Source organism: Pararge aegeria, chromosome 9, assembly GCF_905163445.1.
Source record: "Pararge aegeria chromosome 9, ilParAegt1.1, whole genome shotgun sequence".
Classification (NCBI taxonomy): Eukaryota; Metazoa; Arthropoda; class Insecta; order Lepidoptera; family Nymphalidae; genus Pararge; species Pararge aegeria.
Window position 1 is genome coordinate 3,668,306 of NC_053188.1, and position 27,850 is coordinate 3,696,155.

Here is a 27,850-nt window from a genome sequence, read left to right on the forward strand (position 1 = left end):
TTATATTTAACCCGTACCCCTAATCTGTTTCTACGCGACAACATACCGGAACGCTAAATCGCTAAGCGGCACGTCTTTTCGGTAGGGTGGTAACTAGCCACGGCCGAAGCCTACCACCAGACAAAACCTGTAAAAATGTACCTGTAAATAAATCGTATATAAATATAAACAAATATAAATATACTACGACAATACACACATCGCCAACTAGCCCCAAAGTAAGCGTAGCTTGTGTTATGGGTACTAAGATAACTGATGAATACTTTTATGAATAATATACATAAATACTTAGAATATACATATAAACACCAAGACACTGAAAAACATTCATGCTCATCACACAAACATTTTCCAGTAGTGGGAATCGAACCCACGGCCTTTGGCTCATAAAGCAGGGTCGCTGCAAACTGCGTCGCTGCAAAAGTTACAGAAATTTGAGCAGAATTAGCAGCTAGAAAAATAGTTAGAAGAAAAACACATTTGAAAGCGTTTTTAAAAAAACCAACCAACAACAAGAGAGTTGGTATAGGAAAATTTTACTAGTTAGAAATTGTATCCGGACGAAGTTGCGGCAACCGTCAATTAATAAATAAATTAACTCGGTAGAGGCGAAGGAAGCTTCTAATTATAAACTTGAGCTTAACTCTACGTTGTTAGACCGTAACAATAAAAAAATACAGATACAAGATCTGCGCAGTGCGTTACCAAGGTTCAATGAAACGCAGAGGAATGTGGAATTTCCTACAAAACACCCATCTCCAGTAGTCGACGTACCTCGATTGGAACAGAATAGAAAAAGGTTAACAAAACAATTAATAATAATATAATATATACAAAGGCGGCTTTATCGCTTGAAGCGATCTCCTGCAGACAATCTTTGGTTGAAGAAACGTGATACGAAAAAGGGATAGTGCAACAGGAAATTTTAGAATGATGCTGTCCAGAAATGAAGCAATTTCAGAACAAAATTAAAAATTTACAAACCCCTGACTGTATATACTATATATTGTACATTATTCTACTAGTCAAGCCCTATAATTTGGTACCTATATTGTGGGAGTTGAAAAAATATGTAATCTGCTATTTTGTTGCGGGGGTCACCTTGTACAGATTTTCATTAACACAAACAACTAATTCAAACAAAATCAAAATCGGTTCATCCTTTCGGGAAAAATGATGCCATACACATACATACATACACAAATACACACACACACCTGAAACTTATAACACCCCGTAGTTTTTAACTTGCCAGTAAAATAAGTTGAAATCTTCTTTAATTTCAATTAGATTTATTTAAGTTTTAAACCTATATAGTGTTTAAAACTAAATAGAAATTCGTTTAAAATGGGTATAGGAAAATTTTACTTATTTGAAATTGTATCCGGACGAAGTTTACGACAACATTTAGTTACTAAATAAATTAACTAGACTGTAGAGGCGAGGTAAGCTTCTAATTATAAACTTTAGCTTAACTCCTTAACTTTACGTAGTGATACGGTAACAATAAAAAACTACACCAAAAGATTCGAATGGTGCTCGTGAGAAAAAAACTTTAAACACGAAACCTCAATCCTCAACGTCCTTCTAAATGCAAAACAGTGGTTGTTGGTTTGTTTGTCTTTCCATTACGACCCAACGAAACAATCAATCACTCTTTCGTATTAGTGAAACAGGCATACACAGATAGATAGATAAAGTCATTATTGCACAAATTGAAAGTGAAAACAATAAATAACAAAACATAAAAATATATATATTCATAAAACGCGCAAAGGCGGTCTTATCGCTTTAAGCGATCTCCTCCAGACAACCCTTTATGGTACAATGAAGTTAATAGAGTTAATTCATAGAACGGGGCGTAGCTTAGGTTACTTTTCAAGCCAGAAAAACATATTGTTCCCCGGGATTTGTAATAAACCGTAATGTACGAAGAACGCTGGCAATAATTACTAAGTTGCCCGTAAGTTATTACCTAAGTTGTAATCCACACTGTGCGTGGTTTGATGCATTCCTTTACGACAAGGCTGCTTGGAAGCAGGCCAATCCGCTCTCATCTCTCACAAAACAGAAACATTCTAAAGATTGTTAAACTATAAAATAATGTTGGAAAAGAGCTATCTGCTGAGTTTCTTGTCGGCTATTCTCAGTTGAATCTGCCATCAGAACTAGTGTTGCCCAAATGCAAGAACAAGACGAGACTTAGCCAGTCTTGGTCTTGGTCTTGCGCCAATACACCTGGTCTTGGTCTTGGTCTTGGTCTTGCGCTCCCAGTCTTGGTCTTGGTCTTGGTCTTGCAGCAAGAGTCTTGCAAGTCTTGCAATTACCTATTAGTCTATTACTATTTATTAAAGTTTACTTTAAATCTTAGAAAAACGTATTAGAATTGGAACATTGTGAGCTTGAATTAACATAGCCATAGTAAAGATCAAGCAGATTAATAAATAACTGAAGATTTGATAAGAAATTCGAAAAATCAACTGACCTATATGTCGTTTTCCATGGAAGTAACTGTTTCTTAATAAACATTTATGATTTATAAGCTTACATTTGCTAAAACATGTAAAAAAACAAATTAATTACAATAACTTGACTGTATTTTAAAGAACAATACTTATCTGTCTAGAAAGAGATTGAACCCTCAACTTATAAGAAATTTAATAAAAGAGTTTTACGATTTATCATTTATTTGAATAAAAAATAAAATACAACACAAATCAACAGCTTTATCATTAGGTTATGATACTTTATATCAATTCTTTTGACCAAGAATTAATACAAAGTAACCATCTGGCTGACTCATCACTTAACCTATTTCTATGTTTTCTAATTACTAATGATGCTTTAGAAAATAACCTCTCAGCAGGTACTGAAGTTGCAGGTATTGAGAGAAAATCACGGGCCATTTTCGATAAAATCGGATACTCTGTCTCATGCGTCCTCCACCAATCTAAAATCACCAATCTGAAACTTATTTATTCTTTGGAACACCTGTAGGTACTCTTAAAATTCGAAATTATTTTGCATGAATAGTGTCAAATGTTATGATTTCGGCGCGGCGGCAACGATTGTTTTAGATTTCAAAAGAAGCCGCCGGCGCGTGTATCATAACCATGTACTTCCGAAAAGCGGCAAATTTCTTTGAGAAGTAAGTACAAAACCTTTGATGCCGCATTATCAAAGTGCCGATGGTTAAAACATAACTATGCATGCACTCAGTTTGATTTTAATAGATATTTTTTTATTCGCTATGTTTATGGTATTAGTCGTAATGCGCATAGGTCCAGTTTTTCATATTCTTTGATATAGTTTTTTGCGTCTCATAGAATTCCTAAGCGTACCTACCTACCTATACACCGAACTGTTACACCAAACTACTCCGTGAAATAGCGCTAAGTCCTAGCTGCAAGACGCAAGAGTCTTGCAGGCTATGTCTTGTTCTTGCTCAAGTCTTGCACGGTCAGTCTTGGTCTTGGTCTTGCTAAAAATACGCGGTCTTGTTCTTGGTCTTGGTCTTGCAAAAACGCAAGAACAAGACCAAGACTGCAAGACCAAGACTGAATTTGGGCAACACTAATCAGAACCGGTAGAGTCACAAATGGACTGACTTGACGTTTCAAAAGTGCTTATAAACTAGACCTACTTGAAATAAATGAAATTTAAATTTTACCAGTTACGAACAGGATAAATGAAAGTTATCAGCATTTTTAGAATATTTTAAATGTTATGTATACGCAATTTGATTTTACGAGAAAAACCTATGACTTGTATTTTTTTGACCAGTTTGAAAAAAAGCTATACATAATAGCACCTATAGACACAGAGTAAAGGGAGATGAAACTAAAAAAAAAAACATTGGAATGATCGCATCGCCAGCGCGAAACAAAAAGCCCTATTAAGGCGGCCACATCCAGAGATAATTACGGATTAAGTGGGCAAGTGAAGTGTTAAATCCGAACTTTTCCTCACTCCGGCAGCAGTCCCGCAGGTACACTACGTACCTGCGGGTTCGTTTCAACTTTTTATTTGCTTTCCGAAAGATTTTGGTGCTCGAAACAAATCTTTTATAACAAACATAGCACATGGATAGATTTTACTTAAATTTACAAGTTAAAATGTTTTCTTCTTTTCAATGTACAATTGAGCTTTATTTTTTATTATTCGCGAATGCTAGGGAAATATGCACGGTGGAATGGATAATTTATGACTTGAAGAAATTATAAACTTTATACAGACAGATCTACCAAAACGCAGTACAAGTTGAGTTTTTTGTAACAGAGCTCGTCCGGGTAAGTACTATAGCAATGCTTATTTCTGCCGCTAAGCAGCAATGCTGTGTTTCGGTTTTAAAGGCCGGTGTAATTAGGTAGGTACATGAATCTTAACATTAGATTGATGAACTGCGGGTGGCACTTTGCAGGACTTTTTTCTTCGAAGTTTCTTTTCAGAATACCCTCGAAGTCTTGCTCTGTTGCGCTCTTATACGGGACTCAATTTCAATATCTATTTTGGTGTCTACAACTCTGCCTAATTTCCAAGCAGGGTTAATGTCAAGAAGGAGATTGATAAAAAAAAATGCCACAAAAAAGTCTGTTTTTAAAGTTTAAAAAGTCATCTGTCTTGCGAGGCTTTTAAATGTCCAAGCAACCGGCGGTCAGGGCTCCTGAGTGAGGAACCTCCTCACAATACGTGCCGTTTCGAGGACTACTGCCTTCTGCATCCGACCCTTGAGCTTCTTAAGATGTTTGTCGATACTTTTAACGACACGACCATTGACCTAAACGACTATCGAAACAATAACGGTCGACTTATCCACTCCTCTTGGCGGTAAATCCTTGCTCACGAGCAAGGAAGGTTACCACCGTTAGGAATATTATTAGGATATTATTTCCACCTGTGCGCCGAAGTTTGTGGGAGAAGACAAATTTTACCATTTCTCGGGCACAAAAATGTCTCTTATCTATGCTAGATTTGCAATAAGGAATTGAGAGCTTATATCCTTTACGCTCCAGGGAAAGAAAGGCGGTATTTAAATTAAAGGCTTTTAAAAAAAAATTGTGTCAGAAATAAATTGTCTGTGCCAACAATACTACCTGCCTATTATTTATTTATTTATTTATTTATCATCAATTTTCTGTATAACTCGCACCGTGTCTCGCAAAAACTTGAAAATGGCTGGATCGGATTGATTTTCACTAAGCTGAGGTGACCCATTAACCACAAGGACGCAACGTAGATTTTATTTGATTGTGTGTTTTTCTTTTCTTTTTCCTCTTATTTAATAGTATGTTAATAATTGTTTTTAGGAAACCATTTTATTACTATTATATTGTAAGCGGTGATAGCGCATTGGGTAGGAGCTCAACTTCACTTTCTGGGGGTCGAGTTCAAATCCCAGCAAGCACCTCTAACATTTGTAAGTTAGGAGCGTTTTAAGTAATTAAAATATCCACTTGCTTCGACGGTGAAGTAAAACTTCGTGAGGAAACGTGTATGCCTGAGAGTCCTACATAGTGTTCTGAAAGGTGTGCGGAGTCCACCAATGCGCACTGGGCCAGCGTGGTGGTGGACTTTAAACCCTTCTTCTTATGGTACGAGACCTGTGCTCTGTAGCGAGCTGGTAATAGGTTGATGTGTGATGATGATGATTATTTGAACTTTTTTTTTGTTCTTGCAAACCTGACTGATATACTGTAGAACGAAGATGACAGATGACACTGATTTTTTAAAATTACCTTTGGTAAATTAGGTGTTACAAATTGTTCCAAATTCAAAATTTGAAAATAGTCTATGGAGTTAACTTTAAAATTTAACAGTAGATTTAAAGACCTTCGGATTATTGCACGATATGGTTGAAGAGTTATGAAATAAAAGATTGTCATCAGCTATTCGTTGCTGTGCCATGGACGAACCCATGAAACTTTGACGTAGATTAATGAACCACTTAATTCGCTTTAACCGCTATCAGTGACAATCTTTCGTTGAATTCTTATCAAATAGATTAAAAGTTATATTCAAGGGTTTTTCCGGATACCAGTGTAATCGGCTTTGATTGATCGAAGCATGCAATATCTTAAGTCCTTGGAATAACTATACGTTCCTCCATCTAGATCTATCCATCGATTTACAAAAAAAAAAAAAATATCCTCCTTACTCTCCCAAAAAAACTCATGGTTGTCGCATACTGCTTGTATGCGACAACCATGAGTTTTTTTGGGTTTTGTTTTTTAAAGTTAACTCCATAGACTATTTTCAAATTTTGAATTTGGAACAATTTGTAACACCTAATTTACCAAAGGTAATTTTAAAAAATCAGTGTCATCTGTCATCTTCGTTCTACAGTATATCAGTCAGGTTTGCAAGAACAAAAAAAAAGTTCAAATAATCATCATCATCACACATCAACCTATTACCAGCTCGCTACAGAGCACAGGTCTCGTACCATAAGAAGAAGGGTTTAAAGTCCACCACCACGCTGGCCCAGTGCGCATTGGTGGACTCCGCACACCTTTCAGAACACTATGTAGGACTCTCAGGCATACACGTTTCCTCACGAAGTTTTACTTCACCGTCGAAGCAAGTGGATATTTTAATTACTTAAAACGCTCCTAACTTACAAATGTTAGAGGTGCTTGCTGGGATTTGAACTCGACCCCCAGAAAGTGAAGTTGAGCTCCTACCCAATGCGCTATCACCGCTTACAATATAATAGTAATAAAATGGTTTCCTAAAAACAATTATTAACATACTATTAAATAAGAGGAAAAAGAAAAGAAAAACACACAATCAAATAAAATCTACGTTGCGTCCTTGTGGTTAATGGGTCACCTCAGCTTAGTGAAAATCAATCCGATCCAGCCATTTTCAAGTTTTTGCGAGACATACGATGCGAGTTATACAGAAAATTGATGATAAATAAATAAATAAATAAATAATAGGCAGGTAGTATTGTTAAAATTACCTTTGGTAAATTAGGTGTTACAAATTGTTCCAAATTCAAAATTTGAAAATAGTCTATGGAGTTAACTTTAAAATTTAACAGTAGATTTAAAGACCTTCGGATTATTGCACGATATGGTTGAAGAGTTATGAAATAAAAGATTGTCATCAGCTATTCGTTGCTGTGCCATGGACGAACCCATGAAACTTTGACGTAGATTAATAAACCACTTAATTCGCTTTAACCGCTATCAGTGACAATCTTTCGTTGAATTCTTATCAAATAGATTAAAAGTTATATTCAAGGGTTTTTCCGGATACCAGTGTAATCGGCTTTGATTGATCGAAGCATGCAATATCTTAAGTCCTTGGAATAACTATACGTTCCTCCATCTAGATCTATCCATCGATTTACAAAAAAAAAAAAAAATATCCTCCTTACTCTCCCAAAAAAACTCATGGTTGTCGCATACTGCTTGTATGCGACAACCATGAGTTTTTTTTAATATTGAAGGAGTTGTGAAAAAAAATATTGCTATTTTGTTGTAGTGGCCATCTTGGATTTTTCATGGTGTGTAGTATTAGAGTTATGAAAAAATATGTGATCCGCCACTTGTCCCAATTTTCATCAAATAAGGCTAAGAACACTCCCGAATAATTCACCTTTCGATGCCACTGACACCACGAAGAGTAGATATTTTGCACATCATGTAAAAGCTTTCCGTTCTAAGGCGGAAGCAAAAAAGTTTTTGACGAAAACAATGTCACTTCCTCAGGTTAGTGCTGCCGTCTTTGGAAGGATTGAGGGAGAACTAACGTACAGATGTTAATAACATTTTAATTATCCCCATTGCGCCTAAAAAGGTTAAATTCAGGCATATTCATAAAAAGGCAAAAGTCGATAAATACAGTGATTAAAAGTTTTATGGCGTGCCGTTTTGTATTCAGGTGACGGACGGCGAAGGTTTATGAACGCAAAAGTAAAACACGAGCGATCTTTAAAGGCATTATGACTGCAATAAGGCACGGTAATGACAGTCATTCGATAGAGCGATCGGCTGAGCGAGTCGCCGTTTCAACTTTTAATACGTCCCCTTTTTCATGCAACGCGTTTGATGCGATGTTTTCCTTTTTCAAACGGTTAAAAATCCTCTAGAAGTGTCCATCTACTTTTTTATGATTGACAGACTAATAAAACCAAGGAGATGCGAAGAATACATCCTGCCAAATACCGCTCTTTTTTTTACTATACAGGAGGGGAAATCCTGGATGGACCCCCAGTGGCGCTAGGTAGTGCCGGACTTTTACCGGCTAAAACCCCCTGTTGACTAAAACACTTCTCGCCTTTCCGCTGCATCCGTGTGCCCTGCATCAACATACCGCCCTGTGCTAAACAATCTGAGGCGTAAAAGCCTCATGTGCCCGTTATTACACCGACAACCAGGCCCTCCAGAACTGAACACCGCATTGCTACGAAATTGCGTAGTCTCAAGTGTACAAGTTATTTATTCCTTTTAAAAAGTTGTTGATAGGTTGTTGTAGGAAAATTATTTTTCAATATGATTTACATTCAGGACTGAAAACGGTGAAGAGGTTGTTATCAAGAGGCTCGTTATTCGAATTATAGTTTGAAGAGCTTTCGCAATAATGAATTCGATATGAAATACACTTGAAATGAAATGTCTTTCGGAAATTACTGTAGAGAAAAAAGTGTCGATGCTCCTTCACTTGGTGAAGTGTTTCATTTATTGTAAGGCCTACGTCTAGTAGTGGGACTTATGGCTAATAGGTTGATTATGAGAATGCTAAAAAAATTTGCATTGACAGCCGATTGGCGCAGTGGACAGCAACCCTGCTTTCTGAGTCCTAGGCCGTGGGTTCGATTTCCACATCTGGAAAATGTTTGTGTGATGAACATCAATGTTTTTCAGTGTCTTTCTTAGTACCCATAACACAAGCTACGCTTACTTTGGGGTTAGATGGCGCAGTATATACTGTCGTAGTATATTCATTATTATTTACACTTAGTCTCCAGCCTATGCAAATTTTCTGCGTAAAAACATCTCTCCATCTTTTCTTTTGACGACCTTTTTTCCTTTTCTTGTCTCTAGGTATCCATTCTGTTAGTCGTTTAGCCCACTTTGAGTCAACCATTCTACATAGATACTCTTTAATATAATTTATCTATAAAACACCTCTTTGCCAATGAATTTTGGACCTTTTATTCGACCCTCCGACCAATTCGAAAATTCAAGTTTATAAGCAAAACGCACTGTACGAAAACTACGGTGTTCAGACACTAAGGAGGGCCACTTGTAGTCGTTAAATTCCAAAACACCTTACAAAATCGCACGAATCATTAGTTTTGTTCTGCAACGAAAGCTGCAACTGTATTCATTTCCACAAATGCTATAATAGACGAGTACTAATGAAAAGATTGCGTGCAAATTATTTTCTCGTTTGCGAGTTAAACGTGCAAGCTTTTAGAAACTTTTACCCGTCTATTCAATGAATTAACACGAGCATTTCTTTTTAATGGAAATAATTAAAGGAACATCCATTGAAGCAGAACGGCGCTGGCAGATTATGATATATTGAAATAAGCAAACGTAGTATAAATCTTATGTTAGAATAGTTAGTGTATTTAATTGAAATGGGCTGGGGCGGCATTTATACATGCTGCCCCAGCCCACTAAATCCCATTTTTTTTTCAATGCAACATAAGTGCGATCAATGGGTCGACTTAAACAAAGATATTTTTGACTTTGACTACAGTTCAAAGGACTAAAAGATTTGAGCTCCATCAAAAGAGTAGGGAGGCGTTAACACAAATGGCATAAGACCTTGAACATTTGGAATAAGACCTTGAAATCAAGACAGGATTTATGTCCAGCAGTCCATGAAATGCTACGATAAGAACGATTAAGGGTTGGCTCGACAAGTAAAAGAGAAAATCGTAGCAACGTTCATTCAAAACGAAAACTGGATACAATGAACATGTGATTTTGGTTGTTATTTTTGCGTCATCTTCATTTAACTACACGCAAACATAACCATTCCCACTGAGCCTAAATTTAGACTGGTACAAAATGCCTAAAAGCCTGTATGCCTAATAAAAGCCTTCTACATAATTTTTTTGTTATGTTATTGTGCAATAAAGTGTTTAAACCAATAAAAATAATGCTCACTTTGCTATGATCTGAGGCAACTGGAAGAATCAAATGTGGCGTAGGATTTAAGCCCTTTTATCCCACAACGTACAAAAACGTACAAAATGTTCCCACAACGTACTCGTAGAAATCGTTATCAAAATCGAATTTAAAACATTGGAAGTTTCAAAGGAAACTTCAAACTTCGGTACAAAACAATGTAAAGTAAACAGCTAACCGAATAAGCTGTTGTATAACAACACGGGAGCACGTACGTGAAATCAAGTCAAGGTGTTGCTCGGACTTGCTCCGTACAAAGGACAAGTTTACAAGTAGCTTCCTACAAAATGAATTTAAACTGTATTATCGTTGTAGAGTGGCATTCATTGGAAAACAATTAATTTTGGCTATCTATACTTATAATAAAACTGTAACTGGATGATTTCTATACATTCAATATATTTTGAAAATTTTTAACGGGGGGGTGCTATATATTCAACACTGAGTACAAAACAGATTTTTATTTAATTTTTGTCTGTCTGTCTGTCCGGGCAACACGTGAAAACTACTGAATCGATTTAAATAAAATTTGGTATAGTGGTAGCTGATATTCCGGGTCAACATATAGGATACTCCCGATAAACAATAAGTTTCCTCCGGTAAATGGGATGAAATTTTTTATCAATTTTACTTCATAGCTCCGTTAAATTAGAACATATTTTAATAAATCTTTTTTTATTTGAAAGTGTATACTATTAAGCATGTATTGAAATGAAATGTAAATACACTTTATTGTACACCAAATAAAAAAAAAACAAGCAGTAGAAAAAAAGGAGAAAAGGTACAATAGGCGGCCTTATCGCTTCAAAGCGATCTCTACCAGGCAACCTAAGAACTCAAAATGAATACTTGAAGTATGTATGTATGTATGTGTTGTTTAATTTTAATGAAGATCTGATAAATATTGTCTGTGATAAAGGACATAACTCATCACAAAAAAACAGCAAGTACAACGATCGAATGCATGCGTACTATCCTACTAATATTATAAATGCGAAAGTTTCTGAGGATGGATGGATGGGACAACTTACTAACTCAGTATACCACGTAAAATAATAGTAGATACATAGCTAGCCACGATGATTACGAAGTTTGCATCAGTTCTATTCTAGCTTCTCGATTGACTCATACGCGTAAGAAGTCGCCAGGGTCCGCTAGTATTATAATAAAATTCGAGTCCACCAATACGCACTGCGCCAGCGTGGTGGACTACGGCATTTACCCCTTCTCATTGTGGGAGGTGACTCGTGCCTTGTAGTGGCCCGGTAATGGGTTGATATGATGAAATAATATAATTAATGTCTTGTTGGTCTTGCGATTTATGTACACAGATCCAGAATTCGAATTCAGGGTTAAGACAAATTATTTCGATATTAGGTTTTTTGTCTTGTCTTTTTTGTCGCTCTGGTTGTAAGTTTTTCATTTAATCGATACTAAAATAAAATATATCATCCACCACGCGAAACAGCGCTCTGTTCCAAAAGTTGTTATCATTATATTAATGTTCAAATTATCAAATATTTTACAACTATAAAATATTTACCATTCTTGAAGTTCAAAGCTTCAACACATGAGTGGATAGTAGAAAAGTGTTATTTTAATGTGAAATAATTATTTGCCTTTCTTTTGAAACATTTTCTAATTTTTGATTTTTTTATATAGTAATGTTATTATAGTGTACATTTGTCATTCTTATCATTACTATTTTTAATATCATACTAGCTGACCCGCGCAACTTCGTCTGCACCGAATCGGTTGTTAGAGGTTTTAATATCTTAAAAAACCATAAAACGAATTGCAGCGCTACCTACCAGGTCCAGTTTTATTTCTAAATTATGTTACCCGTGTTTTGAAAGAAAAATTATAGAAAAAGCAGTAATTGTGACTTAACCATAATAATAAGACATATAGCCTCGCGGATTCTTTTGTAGATAATCACGATTACTTTAAACATGTAGAACATTATTTTAATGTATCATCAATCATTTTCAACAGCTTTAGAAAACATCGTTATATTTCAGCCAATTTACAGAAAACCATAGTAAAATATACACTAAAACCATCCATCTATACATCCATCCTCAAAAACTTTTGCATTTATAATATAAGTAAGATGGTACGCTTGCATTCGATTGTTGTGTCATATGTCTTGCGACTTGCTGGTATCTGCGACGAGTTATGTCCTTTATCTCCGACATCAGATCATTAATAATCAGATCTTCATTAAAAATCAGACAATACATGCTTGATAGTATACGCTTTCAAATAAAAAAAGAATTATTAAAATCAGTTCAAATTTAACGGAGCTATGAAGTAAAATGGCTAAAATATTTCATCCCTTTTCCCGGAGCAAATAAATAAATCAACTCGTCTCTGACACGAACAAAGGTCGAATACATTGGGTTGTCCTTCAATCCTTTAAAGCCTGTATGCTGTGCTACACATTAGGCACCTAATGTTTTAGTTTTTAAGTTTGTAACTAAAAGTCCGTAATGTATCTGAACTCCAAACTAGCCGTGGGAGAACTCACGTGCAAGTAGATTTCAATTCAATTGGACTTTTATGAGATAGAAGGTGAATTTTAAAATAGTTTATAGTGAGTTAACGTGAATTACTCGTGTAGGAGCTGTTCAAAGAATTAAGTAGGTGGCGCTAGGTATGTTTTAAATCGCATTATCGGTTTAATTAGTGCAGTCCAGTTATCTCTCGTATTCTGGATTGTACTGATTAAACTGAAATAAATATAACAAACGAAAAATGGATAGCAGCTTCATTTATGTACTTGAACCGTGGGGTCCGGAGGCAAGAGCTCTTTTCAAAGAATTATCGAAAAGGGTTATCGAGTCTACCGGTGATCCTAGAGCGGGCAGTTACCTTGGCCAACGAATTAGTTTGGCCATCCAAAGGGGCAATGCTGCCAGCATCTTAGGAACTGTGCCTCGCTGCGGTGGTTTCGAAGACGTTTTAGATTTTATTTAGTTTTAAATAGTTTATTTAAGGTTATATTTATAAAGCAATTATTTTAAAGAAAAAACGAAAATCAAATTAAGTTTGTGTGTGTGTGATAAATAAAGATAAAAAAAAAAGAAATTACACCGTGCAAATTCCACTGGTCGTCATTAAAGCAAATTGAGCTCAAATTTGCACTGTATTTTTTGCACTTTATTTGCACTGTATTACTTCATTAAAAAAAATAGTTACCTAATTATTTAATGCAATTCTCTTTAAAAAAAAGACAGCTGAATTTTCTGAGTCAGTTAGTTAATCAGTTAGTAAGTCAGTTAATACTGTAACGGTTCAGACTGACCGCATCAAACGCTGCACGGAGCGCCCGTCACCGGTCTCAGCTGGTATTTTATATGAAGACTTGGCTTATGATTAAGTGGTATTCTCAATACTTATTTATCATCATCATTAACAACCGTATTTCGAACTGTATATTAATAAACGTATTTATTTTTATTAAATAATTATATTAAAGGAGGTAACACAAGATAACACATACAAATATAACAAATTACACTAAAGCAATAGACGCGCTGACTCAAGCCCAAACACAAAAAAAAAAGATAGAAAGCACAATATTAATGCACTAAATAAACAAAGTCTGACTAGCCAAGTATTTTTAGTAGCTTATTTTTGAAGTTGGGCAGTTTGTCTTTAAATATATTTACTAACTTATCCTTAACTAAAAAAAAAAAAATGTTTGAACTGTCTGGAGATCAAAGAGTAGCGACCAAGATTATTTCTACAAAATCGGTGACTGAAAAGAAGGAGAGCTCTCAGGTATGCAGAGCAGATTCCTTGCGGTGTTCTAATTCAGTTATGTTACATAAAATAAAAGCGCACATAGCGTTTAAAAGTTAGAGTTGCGTTCCGGGGATTGAACTCGGTTCGCCTGAAAGAGAGAGCGAAGCTCTAACCACTAGGCTATGACCGCTACAAATACTATTGCCTAAATCGAATAAACAACAGAACTCGATCAAAACTAAACCCCGCACCGTAATATGTAAATCGTTGGTCCATACGAAGATTATTCGATTTAGCTCCCGTTCATTCGATAGATTCTTATAAAGGAAATTGAATTCGTGTATAAATCGAGCCAGTTTAAGGGAACTTTATTTGTTTAACCTACAGTTTTCATGTTACTGCTACACGGTTGAGACATGAAGGCTACTTATTGTAACGTACTCGTTGTGACACGGATGGCATTAATTTACACATAATTATTTAAAAATATGTAAATATATGTACAAGCTGTATCAGCCTATAGGTTCGGACATTGGCCTTACTTTCGATTGAACCGAGTTCGAGGGCTGGCACGCACTTCTAAATTTCGAATTAATGTGCGTTGTGACGTTGAAGGAAAACTTGAGGATACTGGCATATCTGAGATTTCTTTATTATAAATTAAATAATTTAGTATAATTTTATTTAATAATTTCAGCCACACGAACACAACGTGTTCGTGTGGCTGAAAACTTCAGGTAGTAAATATATATATATTTATTATTATGTATATATATATATATATATTATATATATACATAATAATAAATTATATATACTGTCATTTTTAAACACACAATGTCACTATGCTGTTTTTGAAACGATGTGATTTTAAAACAGAGTTACATCTCAGCACATTGTTGTGCCACATTAACGTAAATTCATCAATACAGTTTTAATCCTGCTACTTATGTTTTGACTGACTAAGCATCAATTGATTCCTGTTTTGGCGAAGAGTTTTTCCACGACCAAAACTAACAATTAACTAATAACTGTAAGACAAGCTGCTTTTGGTCCTGGAAAAAAAAATCCTAATGATACATTCGTCGTACAGACATTCCTATATAAAGATCATATCGCGTACTTCACTTTAACAAAACAAATATGCGATCTATTCACCGCGGATAAATCCTCGGGAGTTGCTAGATATACGGCTAACGATGAGGTTTAGTGAAGATATACACATCTTATTTCGACTCAGTGATCTTTAACAGAACGTTGCTTCAAGTCGAGCTACTTTCTGCACAAATGCGAAAGGTATGCAATCCAATGTTACCATACAAATGTGGCGTAGTGTGGATTACATTTAACAGCCCCATTCCCACGCGCGGCTCAGCCGGATAATCCCAACTACAACCGTACTCCTGTAACAACAACAAACCGCTACCTGTGATATAATGTTTGCTGCGTGGTGTTGTAGGTTTTTGTAACCGTAATTTTCGTAGATTGGGTAAATAATTATATAGTTTTAATGTCTGTTGCATGATATTATTTATTTCTTTATTTTACATCTTGTTAGTACAGCAGGGCCACTTACACTAACTAGATAGAACTACATAGTTTATGGATAAATATAAGACAAATGAATGAAAGATGACATTAAACACTATCCCTACTCCCTACCCTATCCTATCCAATCCTACTAATATTATAAATGTGAATGTTTGTTACGCTTTCACGCAAAAACTACTAAACCGATCATCATGAAAATTTGTTCACATATTTCTGAAGGTATTAGAATTATTATAGGATGCTTTTTATCTCAGTTCTTTGGGAGAGGGGTTGAAGGTGTTTGACGATTTTACACCATAACGCCGTCAAATGATAACCGATTTAAATAATTACGTTTGTACTTTAGAGATTATAATGTCTGTTTAATTTTGCCCAAATTTCGTGTAGATCTGATGAATATGATTGGAGATAGAGGATACATTTCCTCAGCGGACGGCAGCCAACCCGTCATTTAAGGCTTAGCTGTCCTAAATACATAAAGTGCGTAGAATTACAAATAAATCGAATGCTACATTTCCTTCGAAAAACAAAAACAATTGCAGACGAAGTCGCGGGCAACAGCTAGTAAAATATATATGCCAGGTATTTTATTATACCTACTGATTAGAATATTAACAAATGCTATAATCATTCTTATTTAAATAATTTTTCAGATGACCTGTGTCGAGCACAGGGTTTAGCAACCAGCAGAAAGCAGAAAGCTCCAAAAAAAAAGAAAGCATGAGGAGAATATTTCCATTTCATACGGCATGAATTCTCATGAGAGAGTTATATAAAAATTTTTGGGTAGGCAGTGCTTTTGTATATGTACGGAGTGAGCGCCACTGCTGATGACTCACTGCGAATATTTATTGCCAGGTTTTGTCTGTGGTTTAAAGATAGCTATTTGTATCATTACTGTTGCATTTGAGATACAATCCCTGATATAGTCCCAACAGTAGTCCATTCCTGTAACAGTATATACTTATGACGTAGTAAGTGCTAGTTGGCGGTTCATTTAGTTGATTTTAATGACTGCCATTTTAAGCCGACTTTATAGTCCGTGAATAAAATACCGTTGGTGGCATACGGATGGGTTGACGGACAGACGGGCAATGAAGTGATCCTACATTGATCATTTATTTGTTCTCCAATGTAAGGCTCGGAATCCTAAAGAAAACCGAGATGCCTCTTGAAAAAAAAAAATTAATAATAACATACAAAACCGAAGATATAAAGTTAATTTATTTTATTCCTTGTTGCAGTTATTCCCTGAAAATGACGTAAGCCTATGTCACGATGAGGATCGCTACCCTGACCGTGACACTTGCCTGTGTCATGTCACTCAAGCTCGCACACTCAAAAATAGGTGAGTTTTATCCTTCTAGCGGAATACTTAGTTTTACTTCACTTAAAAATCTCCCTACACTGTTATGTGGTCTTTAAACTATTATGTTAGGTTAGGAGGTTTTGACTTTACAATAAATTATTGATAAGTTTTTCAACACAAGCCAAGACTTTTTTGCGCTGCCATGCTCTGTGCCTTTAGGAACACGCCATTGTTAAGAATAAGCCATCGATAGCCTCTTTAGTTTTATTACCATATGCTAGTAAGTTAATTAGATTTATAAGCATTTTAAAAATAAGATGAAAGTAGTCATCATAAAATCATCCCTGTCGGTGATAGAATCCGAGACCTCCGCTTATAGGAACTCAGTACTACCATTGTGCCAGTGTCTATTACATTAATGCATATAAGTTATGGAACTACACGTCAATCATTTTACACGTGCAGTCTGTCGACGGACTAGACACAGTGAATATACAGCGCCCTGCGAGTTCACTGGGCTGAGGACGGTGAAGAGAAGCCAAAAATCTGTGGTGCCTGTGTGGGTGTGTGTGTGTGTGTGTGTGTGTTTGTGTGTGTGTGTGTGTGTGTGTGTGTGTGTGTGTGTGTGTTACTATTCAGAGGGTGCAGTGAAACAGTATGATGTAACTTGTTATAAAGTTAGGGTCCAAGAAATACAAAATACATAAAACCTTAGATAAAAAGATCGCACGTTGTTAACAGCATAATTCTGTTTTAACAAACGCAATTCTTGGAAGACAAGAACAACAGTATTTTAGTGAGTAATCTGGTTTTGCGGGCCTCCGGGGAAATCTGAGCTATACTGCGCCGCAGCGTTGTGTGTGGCCACACGTGGAATGTTGATAGCTTACGTGAGAGCGTATTCTTACTAATATTATAAATGAGATAATTTCCCTATTTAATTAAATTTAAAGGAACAAGACTTATGTAAAGGCAAGTTCTCATAACGCTTCGATGATGATCTTCTCTAGATGTGAACAAGGCGAGCGGCCCTGATGGAATTCCAGCCACGGTTCTGCGGAATTGTGCGCCTGACCTGCCCGCATGGCTGGGGTTTGGAACACCCTTCCGAGTTCTGTGTTTCCTAATTCTTACAATCTGGGTATCTTTAAAACAAGAGTGAATAGGCATCTTATAGTCAAAGTCAAAGTCAAATATTTCTTTATTCAAATAGGCACATAGATGGCACTTTTGATACGTACATTGCATGTATTATATGATATAGAAGCGATTTGATGGCGATAACTTAATTCAATTTTAAACTAAAGCTACGAGGGTTCCAAACGCGCTCTGGTCTAATAAGAAGCCCACAATGAACTTAGCCGGTTATTTTTTTTTTGTTCTCACCATCTCACATAGATTAGAGCAATAATTTACACCCAAGCATTTATTTTGTTAACGTAGTCCTTAATATTATAATACGATTTTGCTATTATCACTAGGCAAGCGAGTCCCATCTTAGGCCAAATCTACACTTTCCGTCAGGTGTGATTGTGGTCAAGCGCTAGTCTAACTAAAAAAAAAAATGTCTAACCCATTTAAAAGCGTTCTTATAGCCAACTTCTAATTGCAGCATGAGACCCTGGTTATAATATAGGATTAAAGGAATCGACATAATAAATCACCTGAATCCAAATTCGATTTATCATGTCATTTATTATGCTTTTATTATAAATAATATAAATACGTTGCGTTGTTTTTAAGATATACGCACTTATAGGGCAAGACAACGGGAAGCTACTTTGTTTTGTACTACGTAGTTATTGTTATTATATTTATTATTAGAATTGATCACCATATAGTATATATGGTTTTTTTTTGTATTAAGGGCCTAAATTTTTATTGCCGCACCAACCCGTATCTTAGGAATTCATGTCACCAAAGGTTATCTGGGAGAAAACGCATTAGCGGTAAGACCGCGTTTGCACGCCTAAACTAGTTTTTTTTAAATTCTATGTTATATCTTTTCTTTTTCTTTTTGTATTTTGTTTTCGTGTGTACAATAAATAATTCAAACAAACTCGTCTCAACATTCTTATTTTAAAAGAAAGCATACTTTTTTCGTATTTTTCACTTACCATCTAACTCTCAGCGCCAAATGTAAGTATTGTCCTAAGTAAGATTTTAATGATAGCGGGTGCGGGTGATATGCTGTCACTCATCCACCCGTGGCAATACTGTCGCACATAATAAAGAACACGATTGCAAGATTTACGCTTAGTGACAGGGTAAATGTTACTCACACCTGGACGGAACATTTAATCAACAAAAAATGCTAAAACAACGAGAAACGCTCCCAATTACCAATCACGTTCTCCCAAATTGGACTGGATTAAAGCGTATTTTATAACGGAAAATAAAGTATTATGACAATAATTGTTTTCGTTAATCCCATAAAAATAGTACGTTTTATATTCAAGTGAAGTAACGGATGGTTTTCCATAATATGCAAATGCGAATGATTTGTTGTTTTAGCTTCGGCAAACTTTTTGCTCTTTACAAATTGTTTATTTCTGTACTGGTTTAAGAGCTGGTGGTATGTTTTAGGACGATTTTCATTAAACCACTAACTTCACCCAGCTAATGAAATCTTTATCTTGAAGTTTTGAAATTATTCAATAAATGCCTCGTTGGTCCAGTGGTAAGTATGCTCCTACCTTATACCTACCCGAGAATTCGTTATCACGACTGATAAGGAAATTTGTCCCATACTAGCTTTCATTTTAAGACCGTTACACTGCCATTCCACTTACTTGACTTTTAAGGGTCGGAACCTGATGGCAAATACCCTTCCTGAAGAAGGCTGTCCAATGAAAATTTTTTTTTTTCAAATGTCATAGATTAGCGAGTAAAAAAAAACTCAAAATTAGAATTACTACTCTAGTGTTTATTTTAGTTGACCTGGATTAATACTATTTTCATTTTATTAAACTTGTAAAAATATAATCTTTAACAAAATTTTGCCACCACCTCCCAGTTCAAAATGTTCATTTGTGTAATATATTCCCTGCAGCATGAGATTATGAGGATTGTACCAAATTGAATACATTTGACTAAATTATTTTTTGGTTCTGAGTGTGTGACATGAAATATTAGCTGGCACGTACATTTAAATATATTTGTAGGTACATGGGTATTTACTCTATATAATGTTTTACCTTACGAATTTTTTATTCTATTTTTACCAAAGAGATTTATCAAACTTCAATTAATGAAAAGATGGAATCATATATTTAAAATAAGTTAACAATAAGATAGTTTTGATATTAAGATTTAAAAAATCCTTGTAAGGTGTAAAGTGGAAACTAGCCACGGCCGAAGACTCATCAGACTGACCATGACCAGACCATGTTAATTGCAGAGATTTTTGTGACAGTACGTAGGAAGTAGTACCGCCATGCTTTTTTCCGTCTAAAGGCTTGCTGGTGTGATTACATTTCTCCGACTCCTAACGCCTTGGGTTGATGGAAAACAAGGCGGCATTTTGAGCGACGTATTCCTTGCATGATGCCCTGCGACGTGTTGTTCTGTTTATAGGAATAGTTTTACACTCGCTACAAGTGGGCCAACTGCTTGGTCAGTCAACTATTACTAAAAAAACTTAATGAACTTTTAAAAATAAATTCGGTAATAATTTTAACGGTAATAATCTGTGAATTAATAGTAAAAAGTAATGAAGTAATGAAGTGGAAACGGTATCTACTAGAAGTCTGTCGAGAGAACTACGAGTATATGTGTAATGAAAGCACGGTGCGGAAACAGGCTCCGCTGCACAAGCCGGCAGAGCAAACATAGCGAGTTAGTATGAACAGAATTTCCCTTGGAAATCCACAATAAATCCAACAATGGCCATCGAGTTATCGATCACAGCCTTATAGGCAAACACGTAGTTCAGTGCCCTTAGTGTGAAATTTGAACTCTCGCAATCGTATAGTCGTATCAGATTCTCCATTTAATCCAATGTCACTGTAAAATAGACTTAATTTTCGTTGAATTTAAGACGTGTTTTGTTGGATTGCTCGTTAATAAACTTAGCAGTAGAGATTGTGATAGAGCTCGTCTGGTAAAATAAACATTAAGATAAAATATATATATATATATTACCAGTGATAGAATGTGGGGTCATTCGCATAAAATTTATTCTTGTTAGTAGAGTGGTAACTAGCCACGACCGAAGACCCACAGACTACCACATTAGAGGTTGTAGAGTTATTCGTGATAGAGCTCATACGGGAAAGTACGGGAGGTATGCCGCCAAGTAGCGTTGTGGTCTTCGGGTCTATAGAGTGTTGTTGCTGGTGTTATTATAGGAAGGTTAATCGAATGCACTTTGTAGAACGCGTACCGTACATGATCTGTGAAGTTTTACTCTGCTACTGATGATCTGATGGTTTTCTACATATTAGTATATACAAAAAAAAGTGTGTGTACTTATGTACACGCGTTAGAAGTTATACTTCTTTGGCGAAACAATATAAAAATCTTTTCAAAAATGTTATCTTTCGCCTTATTCTGCGTTTGTAGAAAAAACTACTCTAACAATAGAAAAAGGTATTTAATACATTGAAAGATTTATTATAACGCATTATCTAGAAAACCAAGTTTCATCATTAAAATTTGAGATTTTTGTTTGTACAATTGAATCAATTAAATCACCGGAAAGAGCCCGCAGACTTTGACAATTCAAAGTGTACAGTGTCAAACCTTGTATTGAAAAACAAAATTGTTGACTATAGCTAACTTCAGGGTGTCGGTTTTTCGTGACGGTGCGCACACCGTCTCTCATAATATTTCCCTAACGCGCCAAAAGAAGTATAACTTCAAAAAAAATAACGTAGGTTCCGCTAAAGAAGTGCGAAAGAATTTAAGCTTAACAGTAAGCAGCATAAAGGCCTTTGTACTCTGACTCTACAGTGTCTCGATAGTCGAAAATGTAACTATGTCTTGACATATAAGGTTACTAAAGTAAGTCTGTTTACAAGGCTGATATCGACAACTCTGTTATAGCTGTTTTGCAAATTTATTGTGAATTTTAAGACCTGTACTGTTCGTGGGGTTTTTCTGTGTCTTTTTAATTAATTACTAGCTGTTCTTCGCGGTTTCATTTGCGTTATTAAAATATAACGGTCCGTTACTTGTCAATATAACGGTACGTTACGTACGCGGCTACTTTACTCATGACAAGTAAACCCACCCATAATTTAAATTTTTCATCTCCTCCAAGACTATGCGACGCTTACATTACTTGAATATCAAGGTTTATAAAAAAAAAGACTGTCTTGATTATAAACTGTATTTACTTTATTACTTTTGTAAGCAGTGGTGTGCATAGCCCTTGGATCCAGGGTATGCACAAGGTGTTCAGCACAGTAAAATTAAAATTTAGATTTTAGATAGGTATGTCGGTTTATAATCAAATTACTTTACGAAAGTTATATGTTTGATTGATTTAATACTATCGTCTATCTACTGCTTATTGAATAAAAGTAAATACCCTGATTTACGTCACAAAATTATGACACACCATTCGGCAGCATTTTCTAAGCACACTGATGATAATATTTTTCCAACATATCATGTTTTTGGCGTCTTTATGAAAATTATTAAGATCGCAATATCCTTTATCATTCCACATTTTACGTATATTGGACAATAAAACAAAAGGAAAGCAAAATAATCGATTGGTATGTACAAAGCCGCTTAGCCAAGAAAAGTTTTCGTAATATTTATTATTAAACATACGTGTTACTTTATCACCTTTTTTTGGGATATTTGTAACATTGATACACTCTTTCCTAATGATGATGAATGATTTCTAATTTTACGATATAGGGATAAAAATAAAAGTTTTCTCTAAGTACTTTTTCCAGGCACACTGAACCCAAACAAAGACCGCACGAATATGCTTTCATTATAAAATGAATGAATAAACTATATATTAACCTTAACACATTAAACTATCACTACTCAAACTTTTATAAGTTACTGAATTTATGCACTTGAACCGTTTATTTATAACCAACGCCATACAGCATTGTTCGAAGGTAAACAATAATGGCGATTGAATATGCTAATGATAATATTGCAATCGAAATTAGTCAAAATAGTCTTTAATTTTTTGTAAGTATGGGTACGAACGCTATTTTATTTTGATATGTAAACAATAAATAGAAACCATATTTATTGTAAACGCTCTCACTTTCCAATGACTCCTGGAAAACCTAAATTATTCATTTTTCAAAATTTAGACAGCGTTCATAGATTATTTTCAAAACGAAAGACTAATTCGATAATATTAGTTCCTTAATTTTCTTAAAAGACACTAAAAGGTACTTACATTTGTGAATGATGTTTTTAATTCTAAAAATAGAATAGACCAACACCTTTAACAACAATAACAAACCAAGCAAATCATTTTATTCATAAAAAAAACTAAACACGTAATTGATTATCCTTTTCCGTCAGCAGTGCTTATAGACACACATACTTAAAGAATTTATGAATGAAACTGTTCACACAAGGCCGATGCTAATCTTGTAAGTACAAGCGCACGATTATAACATTACACGACACACACTACTAACTTGCACGCACACATCTAGCAGAACTATTCTTTCTTTGGGCTTGCTTATTTTATTTGATATTTCTATGCAACAGTAGAGGGCGTCATATGTCGAGTGATTCATAATAATTGATTTACCCTGCAATCGATAACATGAGATTTAAATAATAATATAGGTATTTTAACGTGTTTTAAAAGGTAAATGTTTAGCGTTTACGGTTAAAAATTAAAATACGAAGTAGCAGATTTTATTTTGTACGCTATGCGCCTCGCGCGCGCTGGTTGCGCTGTCGCCTGTCTAGTGACAATTGACCTAGAAGTTTGGCCGCTCATTACTAGATGGCGCTTTCATATATTTTTTACTTAGAGTTTTTTTTAATTATAAAACTTAAATGGTCCTATATCTGAAGGCTCTTTAAGACCCGTAGGTAGGGTATGCACTGCTTATTTGCATATATGCAATGCACGCCAATGTTTGTAAGGATTCTTATGACTAAAAATGTCGATTGAAAATTACATTTTAATTTTAAATTATTTTTCGACATAAAATAAGAGATAGGAGAGATTTAATAATAATTTAGTAAAAAATTCAAAATAATGATATTCAAAAGTATGACTTTAGTAGTGTCGTGTAGTAGTCTACCATTTAGGCAGTGCACGCGAATAAAAGAGATCGAGAACATATTTTTACAACAATCTTGGTTCACAAATACCATTATTTCATGCTGAAATCGTACCATTACCGCAATTATCTACAGCCTTATGACTCTTGATAAAGCTTTCTAATAGAGAAAGAATTATCAAAACCAGTTCAAAAGTTTCAAAGGTTATTCACCACAAATAAACAAACAAATATATCTTTCATCTTGTACATGTACTTTATTTTTATATATTAGAATTAAGGCACACGTGCTTTATTTCAAAGCATTGACGTGACGCTCTGACGTGTATTATTTCGTACTACGGGTACTGGCATCTTAAGATTATTATTTCATAGAGAACTTCAATGTTATATTGCCTACCTATCGTTTGACGTATATGTCGAAGGAACATTAATATTATAACATATGATGTCAAATCTCTACCAGCCCCGCATCGAGTGCCATGTTATCAGTTTCCAAGTACAGATGTGCTTTGCAACTACGTCGGTCTAGAGGTTAGCACACGACAACTTGGGTTCGAATCCCGATAATACCTTAAAATGTAAGGTATTGTTTTATTCTGTTAAAGAATTTTTAGTACCGGACTGGAGTTGCAAAATTAGCGGTAATAACCCTAGTGCCTCGACGCAGTTGAGGTTCTTGTTATTATCACTGAGGATAAAAGTCGTTAAAACTCACCAACCTGCATTGGAGCAAAGTGGAAACCGATGAGTTGTATGGGTTTAATACAACGTCTATACCCCTAACAGGTTGGCCTGTTGACATCTTAGACTACATGGTCACTTAACAGGTGTGATTGCAGACAAGGGCTAAACGTGTGTGTACTTATGTACACGCGTTAGAAATTTTACTTCTTTGACGTAACAAGAAAAAAATCTTTTCAAAAATTTTATTTTTTGCCTACGTTTGTAGAAAAAACGAAACTAATAATATAAAAAAGGTATTTAATACATTGATAGTTTTTTATAACGCATTATCTCATTCTCGGATATCCAAGTTTCACTCAACATTAAAATTTGTTGAACAATTGAATCAATTAAATCACTTAATGAGGCCGCAGACTTTGACAGTTGAAAGTGAACAATGTCAAACCTTTTTTTTTTAATAACTAAAATGTTGACTTATGGCTAACTTCAGGCTGTTGGTTTTTTGTGACGGTGTGCGCGCATCGTAAAAATTTCCTTCGTAATTTTTCCTAAAGCGCCATAATAAGAATAACTTCAAAATAAAACTTCCATATTAAGCCATACTAGGCTTTGAGTGAGTTGAAACGTTTGGCAGTATAGCACTCTTTTACCAATACCGAGTAGCATTGCCTGAATAAATAAGGCCTTGCGGCCAGCACTACGTGTTAGCTTTCTGCTTTTACGGCATGATGAATAAATCAATGTATCGATGGATTTATAGCTTCGCTTGAATTGCATATATCCATAAGATTGTTGTGGAACGATAGGTTTATTAGATAGGATCAATTTAAAACAGACAAGTGCCAATTTTTTAGGACAAATTATGTTATTTAAATTTTCGAAAATGTTTTGTTCTTGTAGTACAGGCACTTATGAAGCGTTCATACATTTAACATGTTACACTAATGTTTGTGATGGTGATAACTGCATTCGTTAACTTAAAACTAAAGCTAGGAGGGTTCCAAACGTGCCCTGGTGAAAGAGCCCACAACAAACTTAGCCAGGTTTTTTTTGTTATCACCATCTCACAGTCTAGTTAATGTTGAGCTATGAAGTTAGAGCAATTCTTACCCAAGCTTTTTTATCAGACATGTAATCCTTAATATTATAATAGGATTTTTCTATAAGCTTACGTTTTATGTAAACTTTGAACTTATTGAGAGACATCTCAAGGATTTCATCTAGTAATTTGTTATAATAAGAGAACCTTAAATGAATTACTAATTGTATGCAGCCTAGTAAACTGCACTACAAGTTTAAGTTTAAGTTTTTACTTCTCATATTAATATTGTTACAGTCCACTTTCTTTTTAATATTTGTTATTTTTTTATGTACATATTTTAAATTTTCAAATATGTATTGATTATTCATTATATAATTTTAGCTGCTTCAAATTTATCTCTTAAAGACTCTCTTGGGCCCATTTTATACATTGCTCGAACAACCCTCTTCTGCAGTACAAAAACAGAATCAATATCAGCAGCATTACCGAATAATAATATGCCGTAGGCCATAATGCTGTAAAAGTAACTAAAATACACAAGCCTGGCAGTTTCTACATCTGTCATACTACGTATCTTTTTAACCGCGTATGATGCAGAGCTAAGACTGTTCGAAACATTATTAAATTATTTTGATAATATTAGTTTTTACTCACCACAATCATTTTTACAGCAACATACAGAAACAAAAGAGTAAATCCTGCTTTTTTTTACTTATACTTATAAAAAAACAAAATGACATAAAATAATTAAAACATAAGTTGCGCCGGTGTGGTTAACATGTCACCTCCTAAGCTCCGTGTTGCAGTACAACAAATCTTCCTTTTTTGCTGCAAAGAACTTCGTTATTTAATATAAAGTAGTAAGCATTTTAAGTATAGACATTGTGGGCAAATATATACAATACAGTAAAGATTTTAAACTAAAATTTTCGTGGTTAATCAATATTTCTTAAATATAGGTTACGGCCGCGTATGCTATTTGTATGTACTGTATTGTATTTCTTAAATATAGTTCAACGGGTACATACCAATTACCACGATAATATTTTGGGATTTGTCGATATTTCAACCCAGTTTAAACTATCGTGGCTACGACGGGACTGCGTAGGTACGAAATATCAAGTTGGATGTCACGGGCAGAATCTGACTCCGCTTTCGTGTTCACAGAAAAAGAAGAACACGAAAGCAAGGTTATTTAATATTAAGTAGTACCAGCTTTTTGTAGTGGTATCACAGTTTTTGCTGTGTTTCCATACAGTAGAGCACCTCACCTTCCTTTATAAAGCAGTATTAAACGTAATGAACTGCGCCCGCCGTGATAAAACGTATTACGAGCTCGGTATATTACCCCCTTACATTATACTATTTTAGGTATGTGGTGATAATGGTAGCTAGATGCGGAGCGTTGAAAAATAAGCAGATGTTTTTGCGTCGTTTCGCCTTTAATATTTACTTGAAAATTTCTGAAACTTTCATAAAAACTTAGTCAATAGTCACTTCTATATTATTAATATTCAACTTAAAAAAAAAATGAATATTGTCGTACAGATATAAAAAATCAGTTGGTTTTACACATAAATAAGATTATATATTACAATTTTTGTTGTATTTTTGGATACACTTAGAAGAACTATCAAATTTACAAATTTTTGAAATGCATATACAATACAGTCTCTATAAGACCGGCACTGGTGGAATGAGATCCGTAGCTTAGACGCACAGCGCTCTCAGGATCTCTCAGAGACTCAGGTGCTCATGAGTAATGCCCATCGGTTATGAGATTCTTAGTTTATGGCTGGTTAGCAATCTATGCTCTTCACAATGAAAGAGCTGATGGTGAAGTAACGGAAGAATTACTCAGAAATTAAGGTCCCTGTTTTAGAAAAATAATTTATAGAAAGCAATAAGCTTCTACAAATCATTATATTATAATTATATAAAGCGTGAAAAAAAAATCCTAAATAAATGTCCGACCGACAACTAACAGTTTACAGAGTATAAAGTAAGTTTTATTTTTATTTGAATATATATAATATGTAGGTTTGGTATTCGTATTACAAAATCCAATTGCCTACAGAAAATGCGTGCGGCGCGCGTGGTAATATGCTATCAACTTTAGCTGCAAATGAGTTTCGCCTCT

General features: G+C 34.9%; 1 protein-coding gene across 1 annotated transcript in view; it reads left to right on the forward strand.

Moving 5' to 3' along the window:
• LOC120626441 (acid sphingomyelinase-like phosphodiesterase 3a) overlaps window positions 1-27,850 on the forward strand; it is a 109,109-nt gene that overhangs the window by 38,483 nt on the left and 42,776 nt on the right. Inside the window, exon 2 of the mRNA XM_039893968.1 lies at window positions 16,694-16,797. Coding sequence (XP_039749902.1) covers window positions 16,728-16,797 — 70 coding nt within the window. The 5' untranslated portion in view covers window positions 16,694-16,727. The remainder of the gene's footprint in view (window positions 1-16,693; window positions 16,798-27,850) is intronic.